This window comes from Bos taurus, chromosome 11 (genome assembly GCF_002263795.3).
Source record: "Bos taurus isolate L1 Dominette 01449 registration number 42190680 breed Hereford chromosome 11, ARS-UCD2.0, whole genome shotgun sequence".
NCBI lineage: Eukaryota > Metazoa > Chordata > Mammalia > Artiodactyla > Bovidae > Bos > Bos taurus.
In genome coordinates, this window is record NC_037338.1 from 32,874,793 (window position 1) to 32,893,660 (window position 18,868).

The 18,868-nt window shown below is 36.3% G+C and overlaps 1 protein-coding gene across 18 annotated transcripts in view; it reads right to left on the bottom strand.

The window, feature by feature from the left end:
* The window catches only part of NRXN1 (neurexin 1), a 1,252,733-nt gene that overhangs the window by 599,394 nt on the left and 634,471 nt on the right, over positions 1–18,868 (bottom strand). For all 18 annotated transcript variants that reach the window (XM_059891018.1, XM_059891016.1, XM_059891017.1 and 15 more), the window contains 2 exon segments: positions 16,209–16,382; positions 10,141–10,260 (listed from right to left, as the gene is read on the bottom strand). In XM_059891018.1, coding sequence (XP_059747001.1) covers positions 10,141–10,260; positions 16,209–16,382 — 294 coding nt within the window.

Consider the following 18,868-nt stretch of genomic DNA (forward strand, 5'->3'; position numbering starts at 1 on the left):
ATGTGCCTGACACACCAAAATCCAGTTTAATTACTTCTGTGATGTCTCCTGCGGCTGAGAGGAAATGATATTTCTTTGACACTGTTCTGTTTTTAATTTAGTAAGATGGAGCACTTGCCCTGAATAGGACCTTGGAGAACAGATTTGTGATGGATGCCATGGAAGATGGACCCCACAGTTTCAGAACACAGCTTTACTCTGAGGGTGTGATGACTGCATGAATCCAGATTCTTCATTCTGGACTCCTTCATGGGCATTTGAGGGATCATCAAGGATTTGACATAGAAACACAGCTAGGATATTTATGCATCAAGTCATGACCCGGATAAGTTTTGCAATCATATTCAAAGGCTTGCTTTTAGCCAGCACTATTCCCAATGTCAGTGTTGTCCTGAGCTGCTGGAATCCAGATGAGACCTTGAAAGGTTCCCAACAGGAGATGCCAAATATTAAAATACACCCTGCACCATTTGAGTGAGGAAACCCAGCAAAATGCATTCTTTATTTTCCGCTACATACTCCATCTGTTTCTCTCCCTAAAGGGTCATATGTTATACATTTATAAGAAGCATTCACACCTACGTAAACAGTTTCCACTGTCCCTGTCAAACACAGCCTCCTCCCTGTTCATGACCCATTTTTTTTTTTTAAACATCCTTCTACATCCATCCACTCATCCTTTTATGAAACTTGTTTCATTCTGAAATCATTTCAAGTTAAGAAACGCCTTTGTACCTTCCTATCTACCAAATCCTGGGGAGATTAAGCCTCAGGCTCTACAGGTCATTTTCTGAGAGATGTGAATCTAGATCATTAGGGTCATTAAAATCATATACTCCATAATACCGAGAGCTTGAAACCACCTTTGTACTTTATGCTGCTGGAGAATGCTACCAGAGAAGTAACGATGTATAAGAGCACCGAGCCACAGAGCAGACCATAATTCCTCCCCATAAAAGGTCCCTACACATTTTAATTGCCACAGTAAATCTCATTAAAGAAACAGAATACTTTGTTTTGGGAAGGAAAAAGGATTGCTGGACTAGGTGTATTGTCTTCATGGTAATATTTTTTCCCTACAACTAAAATTATTCGTTAAAGCAAGCACAACATTATTTTTATCATGACCTTTCTTTGCACACTTCCTCAGAATCTTTCTTTCTCTTTCCTACAAATACAAGCAGGCTTTGATCTTAACTACTAATCCTGTAAGCACTGTCCATGGTTTGGGCTTCATGCATTCTCTCATGTCATACCTGTGAATCATTCAAAGACCTTAAAAGACTACACCGCTAACCTCTGACTTCATTTTTTTTTCCTCCTTTCCACCTTAACACCACATAAAGAGAAACCTGAGATGTAATCATCATCATCAAACACTTGATACCTATGCAGTGATCAACACAATTCTGAATTTTTGCTCCTCCTTTCCCATAATATACGTTGTGACTCTGAGTCAAAGAAAATAAGCTTGGGAAGTATTTTGCCTGACTTCATTATCAAGTATTAAATTATTATTTTTGAGAAACCCAGGCTGTCACGGAAACATCACAGAAAATTCCCATCTCTATTTCATAATCAGTATCTTTTTATAACAGAACTGAAAGTTAATGACAGTAGGCTTTAAACAGCTATGAATTTTTAACTTGTCTTTGGAAGCAGAAGTGAGAAGTTAAGGAGAAGAGCATGTTTCATGCAACACAATGCTTAACATTATATGTAAGAATCAAGAGTCAGATGAGGTTGGAAAAAAAAATTTACAATGTTAATATCAGTCATTACCAACTTCTCTGGGGAATTTTGCATCTGAGGAATTTCAGGATCTATCCCTTTCTGGGGAGAATTGTAGGTGCAGGTAAAAATATGAGCTTGAAGTTAGACAAACTTACATTCAAATTTTCTCTGTGAAAATTACTAGCCAAGGGAGGGAAGATAAAAACATCCTGTTAGAATTTATTCAGGAAAGACAAATTGGGTGGCAGGGGAGGCAAAGTCCTCCTTTCCTACCCTTTACCCCTTTTTATCCCCATGAGAAACAGTTTCCCTCTGTAATCAGGGTAATCTGCATTTTGGAGCTCTGATAGGTATCCATGAATGTGTTGGCAAAGAAAAGTCTTTCTCATATGCAGAGCCTGGCGTGACGTGGGCAGGGCCACCCATAACCCAAGCGACCAGAGGCAGCAACATACGCGGGACTTGGGGAGGTAGTGGAGCTGCTAGGACAAGTGTCAAAGATTGTGCTAGCCTTCGTGTTAAGCAAAGGAAGCTGTGTTTTGTTTAAGAAGATTTGAAAAATGGGGGCTGATGTTACTCTGGAGACCTGTTATCAACATGGTTTGCACGCAGCCCCCTGACCCCAGCTGCAGAGCCATGCCACAATTGTGGGGACCTCTCACACTGGGCTAGAGCTCAAGGTGTCTACCACCACATTACACTTTAGGATTTCTTTATTAACTATTTAATAATGCCATACATTTTTATAAGGTTAGATTGTTTGTTTGAAAGCATCTGTTTACATTCCATATTCCAATAAAATTGTATTGGTATTGGTAGCAAAAAAAAAAAAAAGAAAATTACTAGCCATTTTAGCATAAAGAAGATATTTAAACTGCCAAAGCCTTGATAGCCTCACTTATAAAGTGAAAATAATATCTTGTGAATATTGAAAAGACAAGGTTTATAATATATAAATAATATGCATATGCTACTTATTATGTGATTCACATTAAAATATCTTGGTGTGATCCACATAAAAATATTTTGTAGTTCTTCTTAGGCACTTAGATATATTCATAAGAACAAACTACATAAACAACTTATGCCTGATCCAACCAATTCCTTCCAAATTCAGTGACAATTTTATTCATTTTTTTAATCAAATATCTACTTCACAAGTTCAGTTCAGTTCAGTCACTCAGTTGTGTCCGACTCTTTGTGAACCCATGGACTACAGCACGCCAGGCCTCCCTGTCTATCACTAACTCCCAGAGTTCACTCAAACTCATGTCCATTGAATCAGTGATCCATATCCAACCATATCCAACCATATCATCCTCTGTCTTCCCCTTCTCCTCCCGCCTTCAATCTTTCCCAGCATCAGGGTCTTTTCCAATGACTCAGCTTATTCTTTTTAATCTTATACTCCTTTTAAAAGTTACCTACATGAACACATGTATACCTGTGGTGGATTCATTTCGATATTTGGCAAAACCAATACAATATTGTAAAGTTTAAAAATAAAATAAAATTTAAAAAAAATTAACTAGAAAAAAAAAAAGTTACCTACATAATCAGATTCCATAAAGTTGGAAAATTATCTAACATTTTACTCTCTTCACAGACTTTCTTGGTTAGTAAATAAATATTAAACTATTCATTGTTTATAATTATTTGGTATCTACAGGCTTATGAGAATTTGCCATGATAAATTTTTGGTTTGTTCACAAGGGTTTTTAGTGTATCAATTCTGAGGAAGCAAAATCCAAAGTAAAACCCAAAGAAATTAAGTTTGAAATGAGCACCTCAGATTCAAGCAGTCTCCCACCCGAGCCTAGATTCTGCACCCACTGTGTTGCCTGAGCCAAATGCACTCACACAAAAAGAAAATTATTCAGACAAAGACTAGGGTCACAGAATTCTCTGAAATAGCACCGAGTGAGAACCCAAATCACATAAACCCTTAAGGATAGTTAACAAAGGTGACTGGTGAAAACTTCCCTCCATGAGGCGGAGATCCAGTGGGTCCTGGTGGGACATGACAGTATTACCACATTAAAGGCCACCTTTGCATTTATAGAAGGCCTGTGATGGAGAGCATCCATATAAGAGCCAAATCAAGGTCCACAAAGTCAGATTTTAAAGCAAGCCAGAAAATTTAGAGAGTACTAGCAGAGGTAACAGGCCTCCCGGATCGTTCGGTTGGTAAATAATTCACCTGCAATGAGGGAGACCTGGCTTTGATCCCTGCATTAGGAAGATCCCCTGGAGAAGGGAAAGGCTACCCACTCTACTATTCTGGCCTGGAGAATTCCATGGACTCATGGGGTCGCAAAGAGTCAGACACAACTGAGCGACTTTTACTTTAATTTCAATTTCAGCGGAGGTAAAAAACAAACAAACCAAAAACAACAACAACAACAATTAGACCTTCTTTTTTGACTTCTGGGGCCAAATTGGCACCAGTTACACAGAGCAAAAAGTCTGCTTAGAATCATGGATCATTCAGCTGCTGAAAAATATGGGGAATTAATCTGGGTAATTTAAATACAGAAATAGTCTACACTCTACTGTTTGGGGCTTTTCTTCCCACTTAAATTTTCTTATATAGATACAACTTAAAACTGTCATTTGATCACCCAATTGCAATATGAAGAGAGACTAATGCTTCTTTTTATGCATTTACTTTTATGATGTCTATTACCAACCAGAAGAACAAAGATAAATTTATATAAAATAGCAGAAGATAGCACTTCTACTATATAATACATTTCTCTATCATACATTATGCTTCCTGTTCTGTCTTTTATTGCATTTTCTGACTCAGTATGAACAATATTTTAATCCTTTATGGTTTAACCTAATACAGGTCTGGCACTAGATAGTTTTTCTAAAGCATTATAGTAAATATTACTTATGAATTGCTTTCAACAAGTTCTGGGCTGCCATTTATTATAGAAATGCTTGAATGATTCAAGGTTAATAAGATTCATCATACTCACAATGAGGATCTGGTTGTGGACACAGCTAATTGCTAAATTTTATTCAGCCATAAATGGCATCAGTAGCAAATCAGCTCACAGCTGAATACTACTGGCAGCTTTACATGGGAGAGAAATAATGTCACTTTGATTCAAGTTATTTTTATGTATGTTATGATTCATTTACAGTAGTTCTGATATTGATGCTCAGATGCTGGGTATTAGATTTTCTTTTCAAAGAACAAAAGAAGGTGAGAAACAAATCTGAAGATATTTTAAAATGTCATGGTAACAAGTCACAGACAAATGTTTTTCATTCTTATCTTTCAATGAACAATTCTAATTCTCATACAATAGATACGACAAATTCCTATCAGAAAGATTTTCTTTTGGCAAAGTTTAGAACTCTGAAAATAGTCTTTTAATGGCAGTGCCCACACCTTCCTAGCACCAAAATAACAGCACTATGATGTATTAATCCCTCATGGTAACAGGCACCATTGAAGCTGAACTGTAATTTGGCACACAACATTTCTATACTAATGTAATGTGACAGTGTTATTATGTTCGCTATTTTCCGTGTGATCATAGCCATATTCATCTTCCCCAATCTGACATTAAATTAGCTGGTGTGGTTACATTCTATTCTGAACCACAGGGAAGATACAGAAAAGGATTATTGTAGCACAGTGGTCTGATGATGGTGTGGATGTGCACGCAAGCACGGATAGGTGATATGCAGATTTAATGCAGTGAATGTAAACTCTTAACACGCATCTGGCATGCAGCATGCACTCAGAGAGCAGTTACATCCAAGAGAAAGTTCACAAACATAAGTGATAAGGGCAAAAAACAGTTGCTCTAAGATTTCAGAAGAGGGAAAGCAGACCCAGCTCAGAGGACCTAGAAGTTTTCATGAAATGAAACAGTTTAGGTAAAGATTAAAAAATGAAATTACATTTCTTCAAGCAGATATAGTGAAAGGAATGCATTTTAGGTAGAATGGGTACATTCCCTAGGAGGAGAAACTAGCATAAGCAATGGTGAAGAAATGGGAAAAATGAAATGTTGCTCAAAACTGTGGGTTAACTGGCAGTACCATGCCATATGGACAAGGCTTTTTTCAATAGATAAGAATAAAAAATGAAACCTACGGTCAGACCATGGAGGTTCGTGAACTCCAAACTGGTGAATTTGGAGAGAGTACCGTCAGCCACTGAGGACATACTAGAAATCCTTACAGAAAATTCACGCATCTAGTCAACATTGATTTAGTGAGTTACTACTATCACCAGTACATGTAACATGTAACATGCACATAGGTGCAAAACACTGGGCTGAGCACACCTCCCACCCCAAAAAGCATTACTGTTCCTGGGAGATAAGACCAAATACAAGTCACTATAAGGTAGGAAATGATGGCTAATAAAATAGCATAAACAAAACTCTATAGAGGTCAAAGGGGGGAAAGCATTTTCTCTTTTAGGAGAGTCAGGAAGAGCTGGCGATATTTAAACTAGAGAGAACAGGAACAAAGATCGAAACTGGAGGCATAGGATGGACTGGATGAGGGAGGGATGAGAAGGGGGAAACTCAACCAGATATTGCTACAATGAGCCAGAAAAATTATATTGGGGAGAAAGAGGAGAGTGAAAAAGTTGGCTTAAAGCTCAACATTCAGAAAACGAAGATCATGGCATCTGGTCCCATCACTTCATGGGAAATAGATGGGGAAACAGTGGAAACAGTGGCAGACTTTATTTTTCTGGGCTCCAAAATCACTGCAGATGGTGACTGCAGCCATGAAATTAAAAGACGCTTACTCCTTGGAAGGAAAATTATGACCAACCTACATAGCATATTGAAAAGCAGAGACTACTTTGCCTACAAAGGTCCGTCTAGTCAAGGCTATGGTTTTTCCAGTGGTCATGTATGGATGTGAGAGTTGGATTGTGAAGAAAGCTGAGTGCTGAAGAATTGATGCTTTTGAACTGTGGTGTTGGAGAAGACTCTTCAGAGTCCCTTGGACTGCAAGGAGATCCAACCAGTCCATCCTAAAGGAGATCAGCCCTGGGATTTCTTTGGAAGGAATGATGCTAAAGCTGAAACTCCAGTACTTAGCCACCTCATGCGAAGAATTGACTCATTGGAAAAGACTCTGATGCTGGGAGGGATTGAGGGCAGGAGGAGAAGGGGATGACAGAGGATGAGATGGCTGGATGGCATCACTGACTTGATGGACGTGAGTCTGAGTGAACTCTGGGAGTTGGTGATGGACAGGGAGGCCGAGTGTGCTGCAAATTCATGGGGTCGCAAAGAGTCGGACACGACTGAGTGACTGAACTGAACTGAAAATATGGTATAGATATGGAAGAATTAAGGAGTACATGCAGCACCCTACACACATACACAAACACATACACCCTCAGAGCAATTATTTTTGTCAATTGAGTAGGTTATTTGATGGCAACATTCCAGCAAAGATAGGGCTTCACAAACACTTTTCTTTAAAAATAGCCTTTGGCACCACTTAGCCTAAGTACCACTTTTTTTGAAAGATTCCTTTAACTTCATTAATTAGTATGATTTATCCAAGATTACACTTACAAGGGAAAAAAGTATTCCCATCATCCCATTGTTAATTATGTCTCCAGGCTAACATAAATAAATTTTTCTAGTTACTCTAACTCTATGAAACTTATCAGAGAGATGACATTTGTAAGGTCTATGGGGGATTGGAGTAGGGGAATCTCATTTGCAATGTGCTGTGTTCTTTCTCTTTCCTTAAAAAATAGTTTTCTTTCTATTTTCCATTCTTTTTTTAATTTGTTTGTTTTCCACGCAGTTGACAGCTACAGTCACAGAAATTAAGGAAAAATATCTAAACTGGAGAAGAAAATTTCATTAAGAAACAAAATGTCATATTTTGCTTTATTTAAAAATTAAAAGCCATCCTCTATAGGAAAAGGAGCTTGTTAAAATGGAATCACACTTGGCTTATGTGTACAACTTAAAGAAAAGCAGTGAGATGCAGAGATAAGGTTTATTTTGATCAGTTTAAAGAGTGAAGAAACTGCGACATACCACATTTGTTGCTTGTTAATTGCATGTCTTCAGGATAACTGTCACTATTGTATAATAGTGACAACTTCTACAAATAGATATGAAAATAAGATTTGCTTTTAAATATTGATCTGTACCCACATAACCTCACCACCAAAACACCAATGTATAAACCAGGAAAACTACTTCACATTCCCAGAAAACCCGCAAAGAGGTAATGATTTAATCAAAATGCATGTATTCTGAGAGCCCTCCAAAGTCATTTTAATGCTGATTTGTGCAAAAGGCATATCAGGAGACCTATTTATTGAATGACAGTTACCTTATTTACAAGAAAATAACAAATAGCCTTATCATTGTCATCACCACTACTATCACCCAAGAGCAGCATTCAAATAATTTTCTGTAAAAAATGACCTGAAGACAGCATGATACTTAAGGAAGGATCTCGATATTCCTTTAGGAAATGTCTAGTAAATACACTGGAGACAGAAATGGCAACCCACTTCATTATTCTTGCCTGGGAAATTCCATGGACAGAGAAGCCTGGCAGACTACAGTTCATGGTGTTTCAAAGAGTCAGACACGGCTGAGTGACTAACAACAGCAACAACTAGCAGATAAACAGAGAAAATTAAATTCTTTATACTTAACTCATACACGAGGATACACAATCTGACACAACCAAGAGACAACCATTGTGTAAAACATGGAAACTAAGCACAAAATTTGGCAGATAAATTCTTTGGCAAAATGCAAAATGGTTCCATGAAAAAAAAAGAAAAAAGCACTCAGCTACATGTGTCAGGATCATATTTACTGTTTTTAAACCGTCATAATGAAATCACAGCAAATTATCAGTCTTCTGTTTGTCCTTGAAAGTAAGCTGGTTTTATTTTCTCTGGGGCAGGAGCAACTGAAAGAAGTTACTGTTCTATTTATATCCAAACATGTGTTTATTAAAAGGATATATAGATTCTTTGATTTGCTTTACTCTAGGTACATATAAGTAATTATTGAGTCTTTACATAAGGTTATTTATATAACTCCAAATGTGGCTTAATGTTTGTAGGAGTGATTTGATTTTTTGAAATACAGTGTTTGCAAATGTGTAATGGTTAGTATATATGCTTGTGGCTTCAGGTTTCTTGTAATTCTTGTAATTGAAGGGGTCACTGGTAGGATGAAGACTAAATAGTTCTCCTTCTGTTGTGGTGTGATCTTTACATGCCTCCTCCAAGTACTGTTTACTTTGTATTAGTCGCTTGTTCTTCCTATATTCACTGTCAGATAGGAGATGTAAAAATGGCTAGGAAATTGTGCTATACTGCTGGGCTACAACAACTCAGTTCAATAACATATTTTAGTTTGACTCCATCTTCAACACATACACATATCTACTGACATGAACAGTCTCAAATATATAAAGGTCAAAATGAACAAACTCTAGTCTTTCTTTAAATCCATACTCAAACTCAGCTTTAACTTGGAAGCCCAAACCTTCAATCATCTCACCTGCTCTCCCATCATCCCATCCTAGAGCTTTTCTTAAATGTAGTAGCATTTACAACATAAGTATGGAACTCTATTTTACAACAGAAGGCTTTGTCAGATATATTTTCTCAATAGAGCAGAATGCCATGATTTGTAGGAAACCCTTTTATCATATTGATGAAGTACTGTAAAGCAGTACTTATTGGAAAGTTAAGAAGCAGAACTTCATCTCATACGCCAGTTAGTTTGGTCTCAAAATTCAGACTGCTATCACATAAATTAGGCTTTCACAGATATTCCATAATATATTGTGAATGCTGTGTTTCTTTACCATGCTTATATTGTGAGACTGAAGGGGAAATAACACAAACACAAGTGGCTAAAATATAAGGGAGAATAATTGAAGGACAAAGTTTAAACATACTGTCTGTTAACTTAGATAGTGTGGGCTTGAAAAGATGTAGAGAGAGAAAAAAATAACAAGACCTGTTAATTCACTAAAATTCCAGCTCTCAAGATATAATCTTATGAAATTAAATATTACTTAATAGAAACCAACATGAAGGCTCTTTCAAAAATTAGGGAAGAAGTGTCATATAAAACAAAGGAAAAAATTATTTTCAACAGGGTATTCACTAGCAGTTCAAAAAATTCCAACAAAGAGTCAAAGACCAAAGGATCAACCATTATCACAGATTTTGGCGAATGGCATCCTTGATCAATACTTTAGTATTTCAAAACTGTTCTTTCTGTAGGATCAAATGCTTCTCCTGGTTACAACCATTGAACTTATTCATGAATAATATAAAGACTCTTAGCTTTAGACTGGGGTATCAAGTAGTATCTGGAAGCAAAGACAAGCATCAGTACACACGCAGGTACTTACGGTCATTGCAGAGAGGTCCGCTGAAGGAAGTCATGCTACAGTCACAGCTGAAGCCATCCCACTGCTGCAAGCACACACCTTGGTTGGAACACGAGTCCTCCTGGCAGGTTGTGCTAGGCCCTGAAAAACAATCCAAAAGAAACTTGGGTTCTTTAAAAAAGTCAAAAATGTGTTACACATGAGCAAGATCACACACAGTAGTTGCCAACACCTCAAATTACACGACCAAACTAGTCTGGAAAGTTCTAGTTCACACACCTGAATTAGGAACAGAGAAGCTGTCATATGAAGGTTTTCTGGAATTTCAAATATAGGACAAAATACGTTATAATAGTCAACTAAACCAACAAATAGTAAAAGCAAGCACATAGCTTCCAGTATGATTATGGTAGCAGGTAATCTCATTCCATCTTCAATAACTCTCTCACTGTTTGGATTTTAGAAAAATGCATGGATCTCCTTAACTTCTAACCAATGGGGAGAGACACCATGAGAGATGGAGATTACAACTTTCATGAAACTGAGATAAAGATTGGCAAAAAAAAAAAACTGAAGAGAGTTGTGCAAAAATGTCCTGCAAGTTTCTAGAAGTTTTCCTGCAGAAACTATGAATAAAGTTATGACTGTTGGTGTTTTGGATAGGTATGTTGGCAAGTATCAATTCACATGCTTTAACAATTTCATGCAATCAAACATAAAATTAAAAACTGTATAAATGACATGCCCCCATTTAACATACAAGAAAAAAAATGCTAGTCTATTTCTAAAGAATAATAACTAGAACACTGAAAAACAAAGAACTGAAAAGAATGATCAAAGCATTAAATGTAATCACTCTACAAACATATTCAAGACTGAAAGCCTTTATGCAAACTATGCTACAAAATAAAATTTCTTACACAGCATTCAAGAAGGGAAAAATTAAATCTATACCCAAATAATGGTTACTGCAAAAATATAAGGTATGTTATTTTGAGGTTTCCACTGTGTATTATGGGGTTTCAGTCTTGTTTTATACACATAGGGCTATCTACCTTGCAAGTCAGCTTTCATCAATGCAACTTTGTCAGCAAAATAAAAAAAAAAAAAAGCAAAATATATTAAATGTTAGTAAGCAATACTGAAATGGGCAAACACAGAAGATTCAAAAAAGCATGCTGCTGTAAAGGGGGAGAGAAATGCTATGTAGAGCAAACAAATTAATAATTAACAGCCATAAATCTTAAGAGAAGCCAAAAATGAGAAAGCGATAATTGATTAGAATTTCACTACATATGTATTCATAAAATGGTTAATTGAGCCAATGACATGTAATGAAGGAAAATTAACAGGGCTTTTGCATATTTTCCTCTCTTGGATAGATATGAATGCATTGCCAGAATGACTGCACTGCTTAGCTGAAGCATGCAGCCCACTTATCATGTGTAGATACAATGTACACGATAGTCATTATCAGACCCTTTCTATTTTTTCCCCCCTCTGGGTCTTTTCTCTTGCTATTGCAGTTAAAGTTTAAAACCAATGACAGCCATTCTCTGCCGACACTTGGACCTTACAGTAAGATCAAACTATCCAAATGTAGACAACATCATTTAGAGTAGATGAGAGAAAAAGTAAAGAATGGAAGAAGCAAATTGCAATATAATTCCCCATCAAGAAAATTCCTTTACAAGATTGCAAGGTGGAGTATTTATCTTTGCTTTTACCAGACGAGGTATTTATTGCTTACAGGTCTCAGAGTTACATCTATATTTTCCCTATCTTTATAACTGTCTTCAACTCTCACAAACTGCCCTGTGAATATTTAATACAGAAGAACCTCACTAATAAGGGTTATCTTAGAGATGGGTGGAAAGGGAACAACATCTACCTCAACACCTTTAGAGTATAATCTGAAGATACTTTCTAGCAAACATAATTTTAGGTTTTAAGAAAACACAAAAATAGATACCAGACTAATTAGATGCTATTAACACTGACAGCCTTTGAGGTAACTGCTCTAGTGAATACATGAGAGCTATCTGTAATTAGATTTTGTACAAACTGATGTTTTAATAAATGCCAATTTTAAACATCCTCCTTACAAATATATTTTTATTAGAAATTCTGAGTCATGGTATTCTTCATAAAATGTATTGAATGTAGCCTAAACTATATGAATATTCACAAATTTAGAAATCATAGTATTGTAACTACTAATTGTATCATCATAATCATAATCAGTATAGTAATAATAAAAATAATAGTTGCTTTTAATAATAATAATAGTTTTTCTCACTTATTATATCAAAGAACCAAGGATCACTAAATTGCTCAGTTTTTGTTGTTTTTTTCCAGTCTGTGAGAGGTAAGATCTTTATTCCATGGTACTAAAGACTGAAAATAATTAATGGTTGTTAAAAAAAAAAATAAAATCTCAAAGCAGTATTCCGTAGTGCAGTCCTTCCTGAGCACAAGCCCAGCTTGGGTCAGGGGCTGTGTTATCAACAATACTGTTCCCCTGACTTGCTCAGCAGAAGAAAAGAACAGGAACAAGAACTGACGAGGAGCCATGCTTTTGCTTTTATCTTTTTGTTTTTGTAAAAATTATCAGAAATAGAATTGCAAAATAATGCTAAACTCTAAAAATGGTAAAGCTGCAATTTTGAAAAATAACCTGCCTCTCCATATCGTACAGCAGCCACTCAGAGTGTCTGCCAAGGCTTTATGTGAGCATAAAGATATGCTTTATTATTATGTTTTTATTATCACAACAGTTTTTTATATTTTCAGGTATTACAAGAGAATTCAGGCCTATGCCTGACAAGTCACATTTTTCAAAGAACTCACCTTCTAGAATAATATTTAAACACTGACAGGCATTTGCATGAGACAAAGCCCTGAATTTTTCTTTTTAGTTTTATAATGTTCTTTCTATTTTATCACTGAATAAAACTGGGAGCAAGCCACAAAGACTTTTGTACTAAGTGTTTGAAAATAAGGATATTTTTGAAAAGGAAAGGAAAGTGAAGGTAAACGACAATGTCTGGAAACCAAAGAAACAATAGAAAAAGGTGCTTAGGTATCTGGGATTTCAAATAAGACAAAGTTGGGCTCAAAGCTTCCATATCCGCTTACTTGCTGTGTGACATTAGGAAGATCACGTTACATATGTAAGGCTCAAATTGTTTTTTAGTTCAGTCACTAAGTCATGTCTGACTCTTTTGCCACTCCATGGACCGTAGCCTGCCAGGCTCCTCTGTCCATGGGTTTTCCCAAGCAAGAATACTGGAGTAGATTGCCATTTTCTTCTCCAGGGGCTCTTCCTGACCCAGGTATGGAACCTGCATCTCCTGTACTGGCAAGCAGATTCTTTACCACTGAGTCTCCAGGAAAGCCTCAAGGCTCAATTTACTCCTTTAAAATAATCCAATAATACCTAGCTGTTAGAGTCTTGAGAATTAAATGAAATTGCATATATGTAAACATTGTTATCAGTGCTTGATCAATGGTAGCCTTAATAATGAAGCATTTCTGGAGCTTATAATGCAGTTCAAGAGTTGAATGTTATGAGTCAATGCACATGTCCAAAAGCTGTTTCACTGACTCCATGTACAGAAGTTATCTTGACTCAGTATTGAGGTTAATTGAGTCTGATTATTGGTGCATTGCCAGTCTCTATGCCTTTCCAGGCAGTAATTTTCAGAGTTTGTTGTAAGACCAAAAGCATCAGCATAAGTTAGGAACTTGCTAGAAACATAAGTTCTAGGGTCCCATCCTAGATCTACTGAACCAGAAACTTTGAGGGTATTGTCAAGTGACATGGGTTTTAACAATTCTCCAGGTGCTTTTAATACTTGCTCAGGTTGAGAAACATTAATGTAAAGGGAAAAGGACAATGTAAGCTCCATCTGCAAGCTAACACGTGTCATGTAAATAAAATCAACTATTACTCATTGAAATAAGTTAGAGAGAAAGGCAGCAAGTGATTATTATGAGAAAACCAATGGCTTCTCACATGAAAAAAGCTTAGAAATGTGTTGGTCTTGTTGGGTGGACATGGTGGAAAATCATGGGAAGATATTATTAAGTGATGTCAAATTTATACTATTTCTGTTAATATTAATATGGGGGTTTAGTGATTCTGATGTGATTTGAACTCAAAACCCCTTAAGACAATCATCTTTAGAGAAATAATTCTAGAATATCTAGAAATTGATCATGAAAAACCAATGACAGGCACATATGAGATTATTCCTAGGGACCACAGAGAACAGAAATACTCATAAATTAAAAACTGTTAATCTTGATGTTGGAGCAAAAAAAATAGGGAAATATTAAGGCAGGAAGGCAGGAACATGTCAACATTTTAAAAATAAAGGAAAAGGGGTTAAGAGAGGGTGAGGATTATTAAAGCTCAGATATTAAAGCAAACTAGATAAAGTAAGGAAGGAAACAATGATATAATTTACTGAATGATTTCAGATGTTCAAACCATAGTTTACAATTACTCAAGAGGATTCCAATCAATCATATTAACCAATTTGCTCATTAGATTATGATGGAAAATAACACCAAATTTTATTGTAAATACACTTTCTCAATACGTTTCTCATTAGTTTTCCCTCCCACTCACCCACTCAATCATGTGCCAGTGGTGGGAGGTCATGTGTGTGTGTCTGTTTTTCTATCTTTTGAGTGTTTAGCTGTGAATGTGTCTCTGTCTGTCTGCTCCCACCATCTCTTTATAGGTGAGAAGTCATCAAGCAACTTGTAGAAAGGCCTATTTTTGAAAAATATTTTCAGAAGAGTTTGTAGTAACTTAAAAAAAATACATATATCTTCAATTATTAGATCACCTCCAAGGATCAAAGTTATGTCTCACATTTCTGTATTCATCCACTAGAGAGAATTTATTCACTTAACAATTTTACTTCCTTTTTTAAATTAATGAAAGAACAAAACACAGTTTCTTTTTGTTTTACAAAAGTGTGTTATTACAAAATATGAAATAAAGAAATATGGCAAAACATTAAAAATTAATTCATCAAAGATTTCAATTAAATAACCTTATTCTCTGGCATGATTAAAACAGTTTGAATTTCACCGGACTTTTCAGGAAAATATATGCTGCAAAGAGGAAAAAAAATGTATTTTCAAATAAAAAATGTATATGTACGTAGGTAGTTACTAAACCTAATAGCATTATTTTGGCTGAGAAGAAATGATTCATAAGCTTCTGGGGGACAGGAATTCACATGTCTTCTTTCATTTCTCCCATGTGAAATTTCATTATGAATCTAAAATTTTCAAAATGGCCCGAACTGTATTCAACATTAAAGGAGAAGCAGCAACACATTCAGAGCTACAAAATTCAGGATAATGTGATTAAATTGCATTTATGGAGGGAGAGATGGCTCAAACAATCTGAGGTGTTGAAGTGAAAATTATCTAAAATGAAAGCAGCAATCAAAAAGTACTCCTACAGATCTTAGTCTGATAGAGAACACAAAAGAACAGAAAGATACTTGAGCACATTTCTGAAATGTGGAATATTAACCTTGGGGAATAGAAGAAACCAATTTTTGCTAAAACAAACAAAATATATGGGAGACACTTGTGCTGTCATGTAGACACAAATCATATAGTGACTTGAGAATGAATGTCTGAATGTTATTTTCTTGTTGGGTCTTACTGAATGTAGATTAAAAAAAAAAAAAAAACAGTCTCAAGTTGATTAACATTTGCTGGAATAAATATGTTTTTCTAGTTCAAATGGAGTATCTATTAAATGCTATAAAGCAAGCATTGCAGAGCTGATTATCACGCTAATGAGATGAACTATGGAATGCAAAGTAGAAAAATCAAGATCCATAGATATAGCTCCAATTTTAAATTTATTGAGCATTAGTGTAGGTTTGCAAACTGTCCAGAAAATTTAAGATGTATGGGATGAATAAGGATTTTTTAAGCCTTAAATAGAGATTTGGCCATTTGTCAGAAATGAAAATTTTGCTGGCCGGAGAGATCTGTTCTCATTTATAGGTGGAATTAGAATTATTTTGAGTGTAATAACAAAGATCTAATACCTTCACATCCTCTCTCAATCTGTCCATTGCAGAAAAGAGCATCTGAGATGAGGTCTGGAAGCCGCCCATTTAGATCAACCGATGCCAGGCAGCCTTGAAAGCCCTCCTTGGCATGGACGAGCTTTGGCAATGATTTGTACGTTTCTTTGGCCACTCCTCCTATATACAAGTCACCTGTGGGAAGACAAAAATTTGGGTCACAAAAGTAATTTGTCATTGAGTTTAACCAACAGTAGGACAGGAAAAATAAATAGTAAGGTTTATTTTTCACTAAATTAATTTTCAAAATTAATAAAATTGATAACTATTTTCTTAAAAGTAGAAAACAGTAGAAGTGTTTGACTAATACATCAGCACTAGAAGAAATTTCTAGAAGCTAGTTCCACAGAAAACTAATTAATACAGTGTGGCCAAATGGAATGAACACGGGCCATGAAGAGGCCCCTGAATTAAAATCGAAGTCATTATTTACCAACTCCATGGCTTTGAGCACTTAAAAAAAAAAAAATTCTCTGATAGTTAATAACCTCATTTCTTAAATGGGAACAATAAAGTGTATCCTATAGGACTGTGTGAGGATTAAAAGGTAAAATAATGGAGAGCATCAGAATGAAAACATGTAGTAGATGTTAGAAGGTGCTATTATTATCAAATCTACCTTCCGCTTAGAGAATTCTAGGTTTTTCTGTTAACTAGAAGCTCAACAAATTCTAAATGTCTAATGTCTAAAATTGTCTTTTCTATTATGCTTAAATCTATTATCCTTGGTTGTACCTATCTTATTCACCAACTCAATCCCATAGTAGACTGTATATACCTGAAAATTCCACCCCTTTTCAAGTATTTATTTATTTATTTTTAGGTAAAGGTGCACCACTTTGAATTCATTAAGCTGTTTTGGGATCATTTAACAAAGCATCAATAACTTTTCCCCAATTTTATTACAGTTTCTAGTGGGACGTTTTGCTTTGCTTTCTCATCTTCATGTCTCTAGGTTTGAGACTTCCGAATTTAATGAACTACTACTTTAAAAAAAGAGATTGTAATCCAAGTTTGATTCTATTCCTTTCTATCACCCTATCTGGATAGCATTGAGTAGATATAACTAACTGACTCTAGTAGACACTTAATCAGTGCAAAACATAAGGAGGGTCACCACAAATTTCCTTGATATACTACTCATGTTTTTAAGTCCTGGTAGCATATTCTATTTAGCTAATTAGTTCTTTGAGTTTGCATTGTCATTTGAATTTTCTGTCTCACCTTAACCATTTTATTTAACTCTCATGACACCTGATACCGTCTCCCACTGTAACACAGCACTCCTACATTCTTAATGTTTTCCAGGCCCCTTTGTATTGTTTTCATAAGACCTGGGAGTGAGGAGAACTACTTGCTGATGCTCACTCTGGTTGCTGAGTCATGAGTAATAAAAGCCTTGGTGTCTGACCCAGAAACTGTGTCTCCTGTCACCATCCACAAAACAGTAATAAGCTATCTTGGTAAGTAGGGTAAAAAGCAACACATAGAATATTCCTGGGTTGTATTGATGAGTAAATTGAGCTTGTTTAAAGTCATTGAGCCATAAAAACTGAGAACTTAGGTCCCTGACCCACTAACTAAAGCTCAAAGTACTAAATAGGATGCCATAGATCCTCCATGATTTGTACTGACGGTACTGGGTGTGTTTACTTTTGCTACTTCCTAAATAGAAGAAAACACCTATTAATTATTAACCAAGATTCCTAATATTAAAGGATACCATGCTTTTGGTCTAAAACAGGATTCTACCTTTGAAATACATGATTTTTTCTTCCACGTTTCCTTTCTCTTAGTCTTTTCTCCCACATTTCAAGTGATTGTGTTTTACTTACTTCAAAGAAGGGATATGGATCAGAAACCAAAGACATAAAGAAGTTGTGCTTATGTATTTGATCCTTAAAATTCAAGGCTTTTAAAGGAGTGAAATAGAATATAATGGCAATTACATGAGATGAGTAAAGCTTTCCTGTCCCTCATGTGGGCAAGCAGGAGAGAAAGTTGGAGGAGAAGAAGTGTGAACATAGTCATTCCCAAAAAGAGGACATAGTATTCTGATGTGGAGAAGGCAATGGCACCCCACTCCAGTACTCTTGCCAGGAAAATCCCATGGACGGAGGAGCCTTGTAGGCTGCAGTCCATGGGGTCGCTGAGAGTTGGACACGACTGAGCGACTTCACTTTCCCTTTTCACCTTCATGCATTGGAGAAGGAAATGGCAACCCACTCCAGTGTTCTTGCCTGGAGAATCCCAGGGACGGCGGAGCCTGGTGGGCCGCCGTCTATGGGTCGCACAGAGTCGGACACAACTGAAGTGACTTAGCAGCAGCAGGAGCAGTGTTCTGATGTGAGGTCTGGTGGGTGTCAAAACCTCAAGTAGGCTGAGGAAAGTAATAATGATCAGTGGCATTTCCTCAAGAGAACCCAGAAGCAGCAGTGTAATCTTCAAGAAGAAAAAGCTGCAGGGTAGATTTAGACATGCTGAGAGCTTAGGGAACCTCACAGAGCTTTCTATATCCCACATGGTATGGAAGCAACAGAACAATTCCCAGAGTAGCATAGGGAAGAGCAGAAAAGGGCTGGTCTGAGGAGGGCTTCCCCAGTGGTGCAGATAGTAAAGAA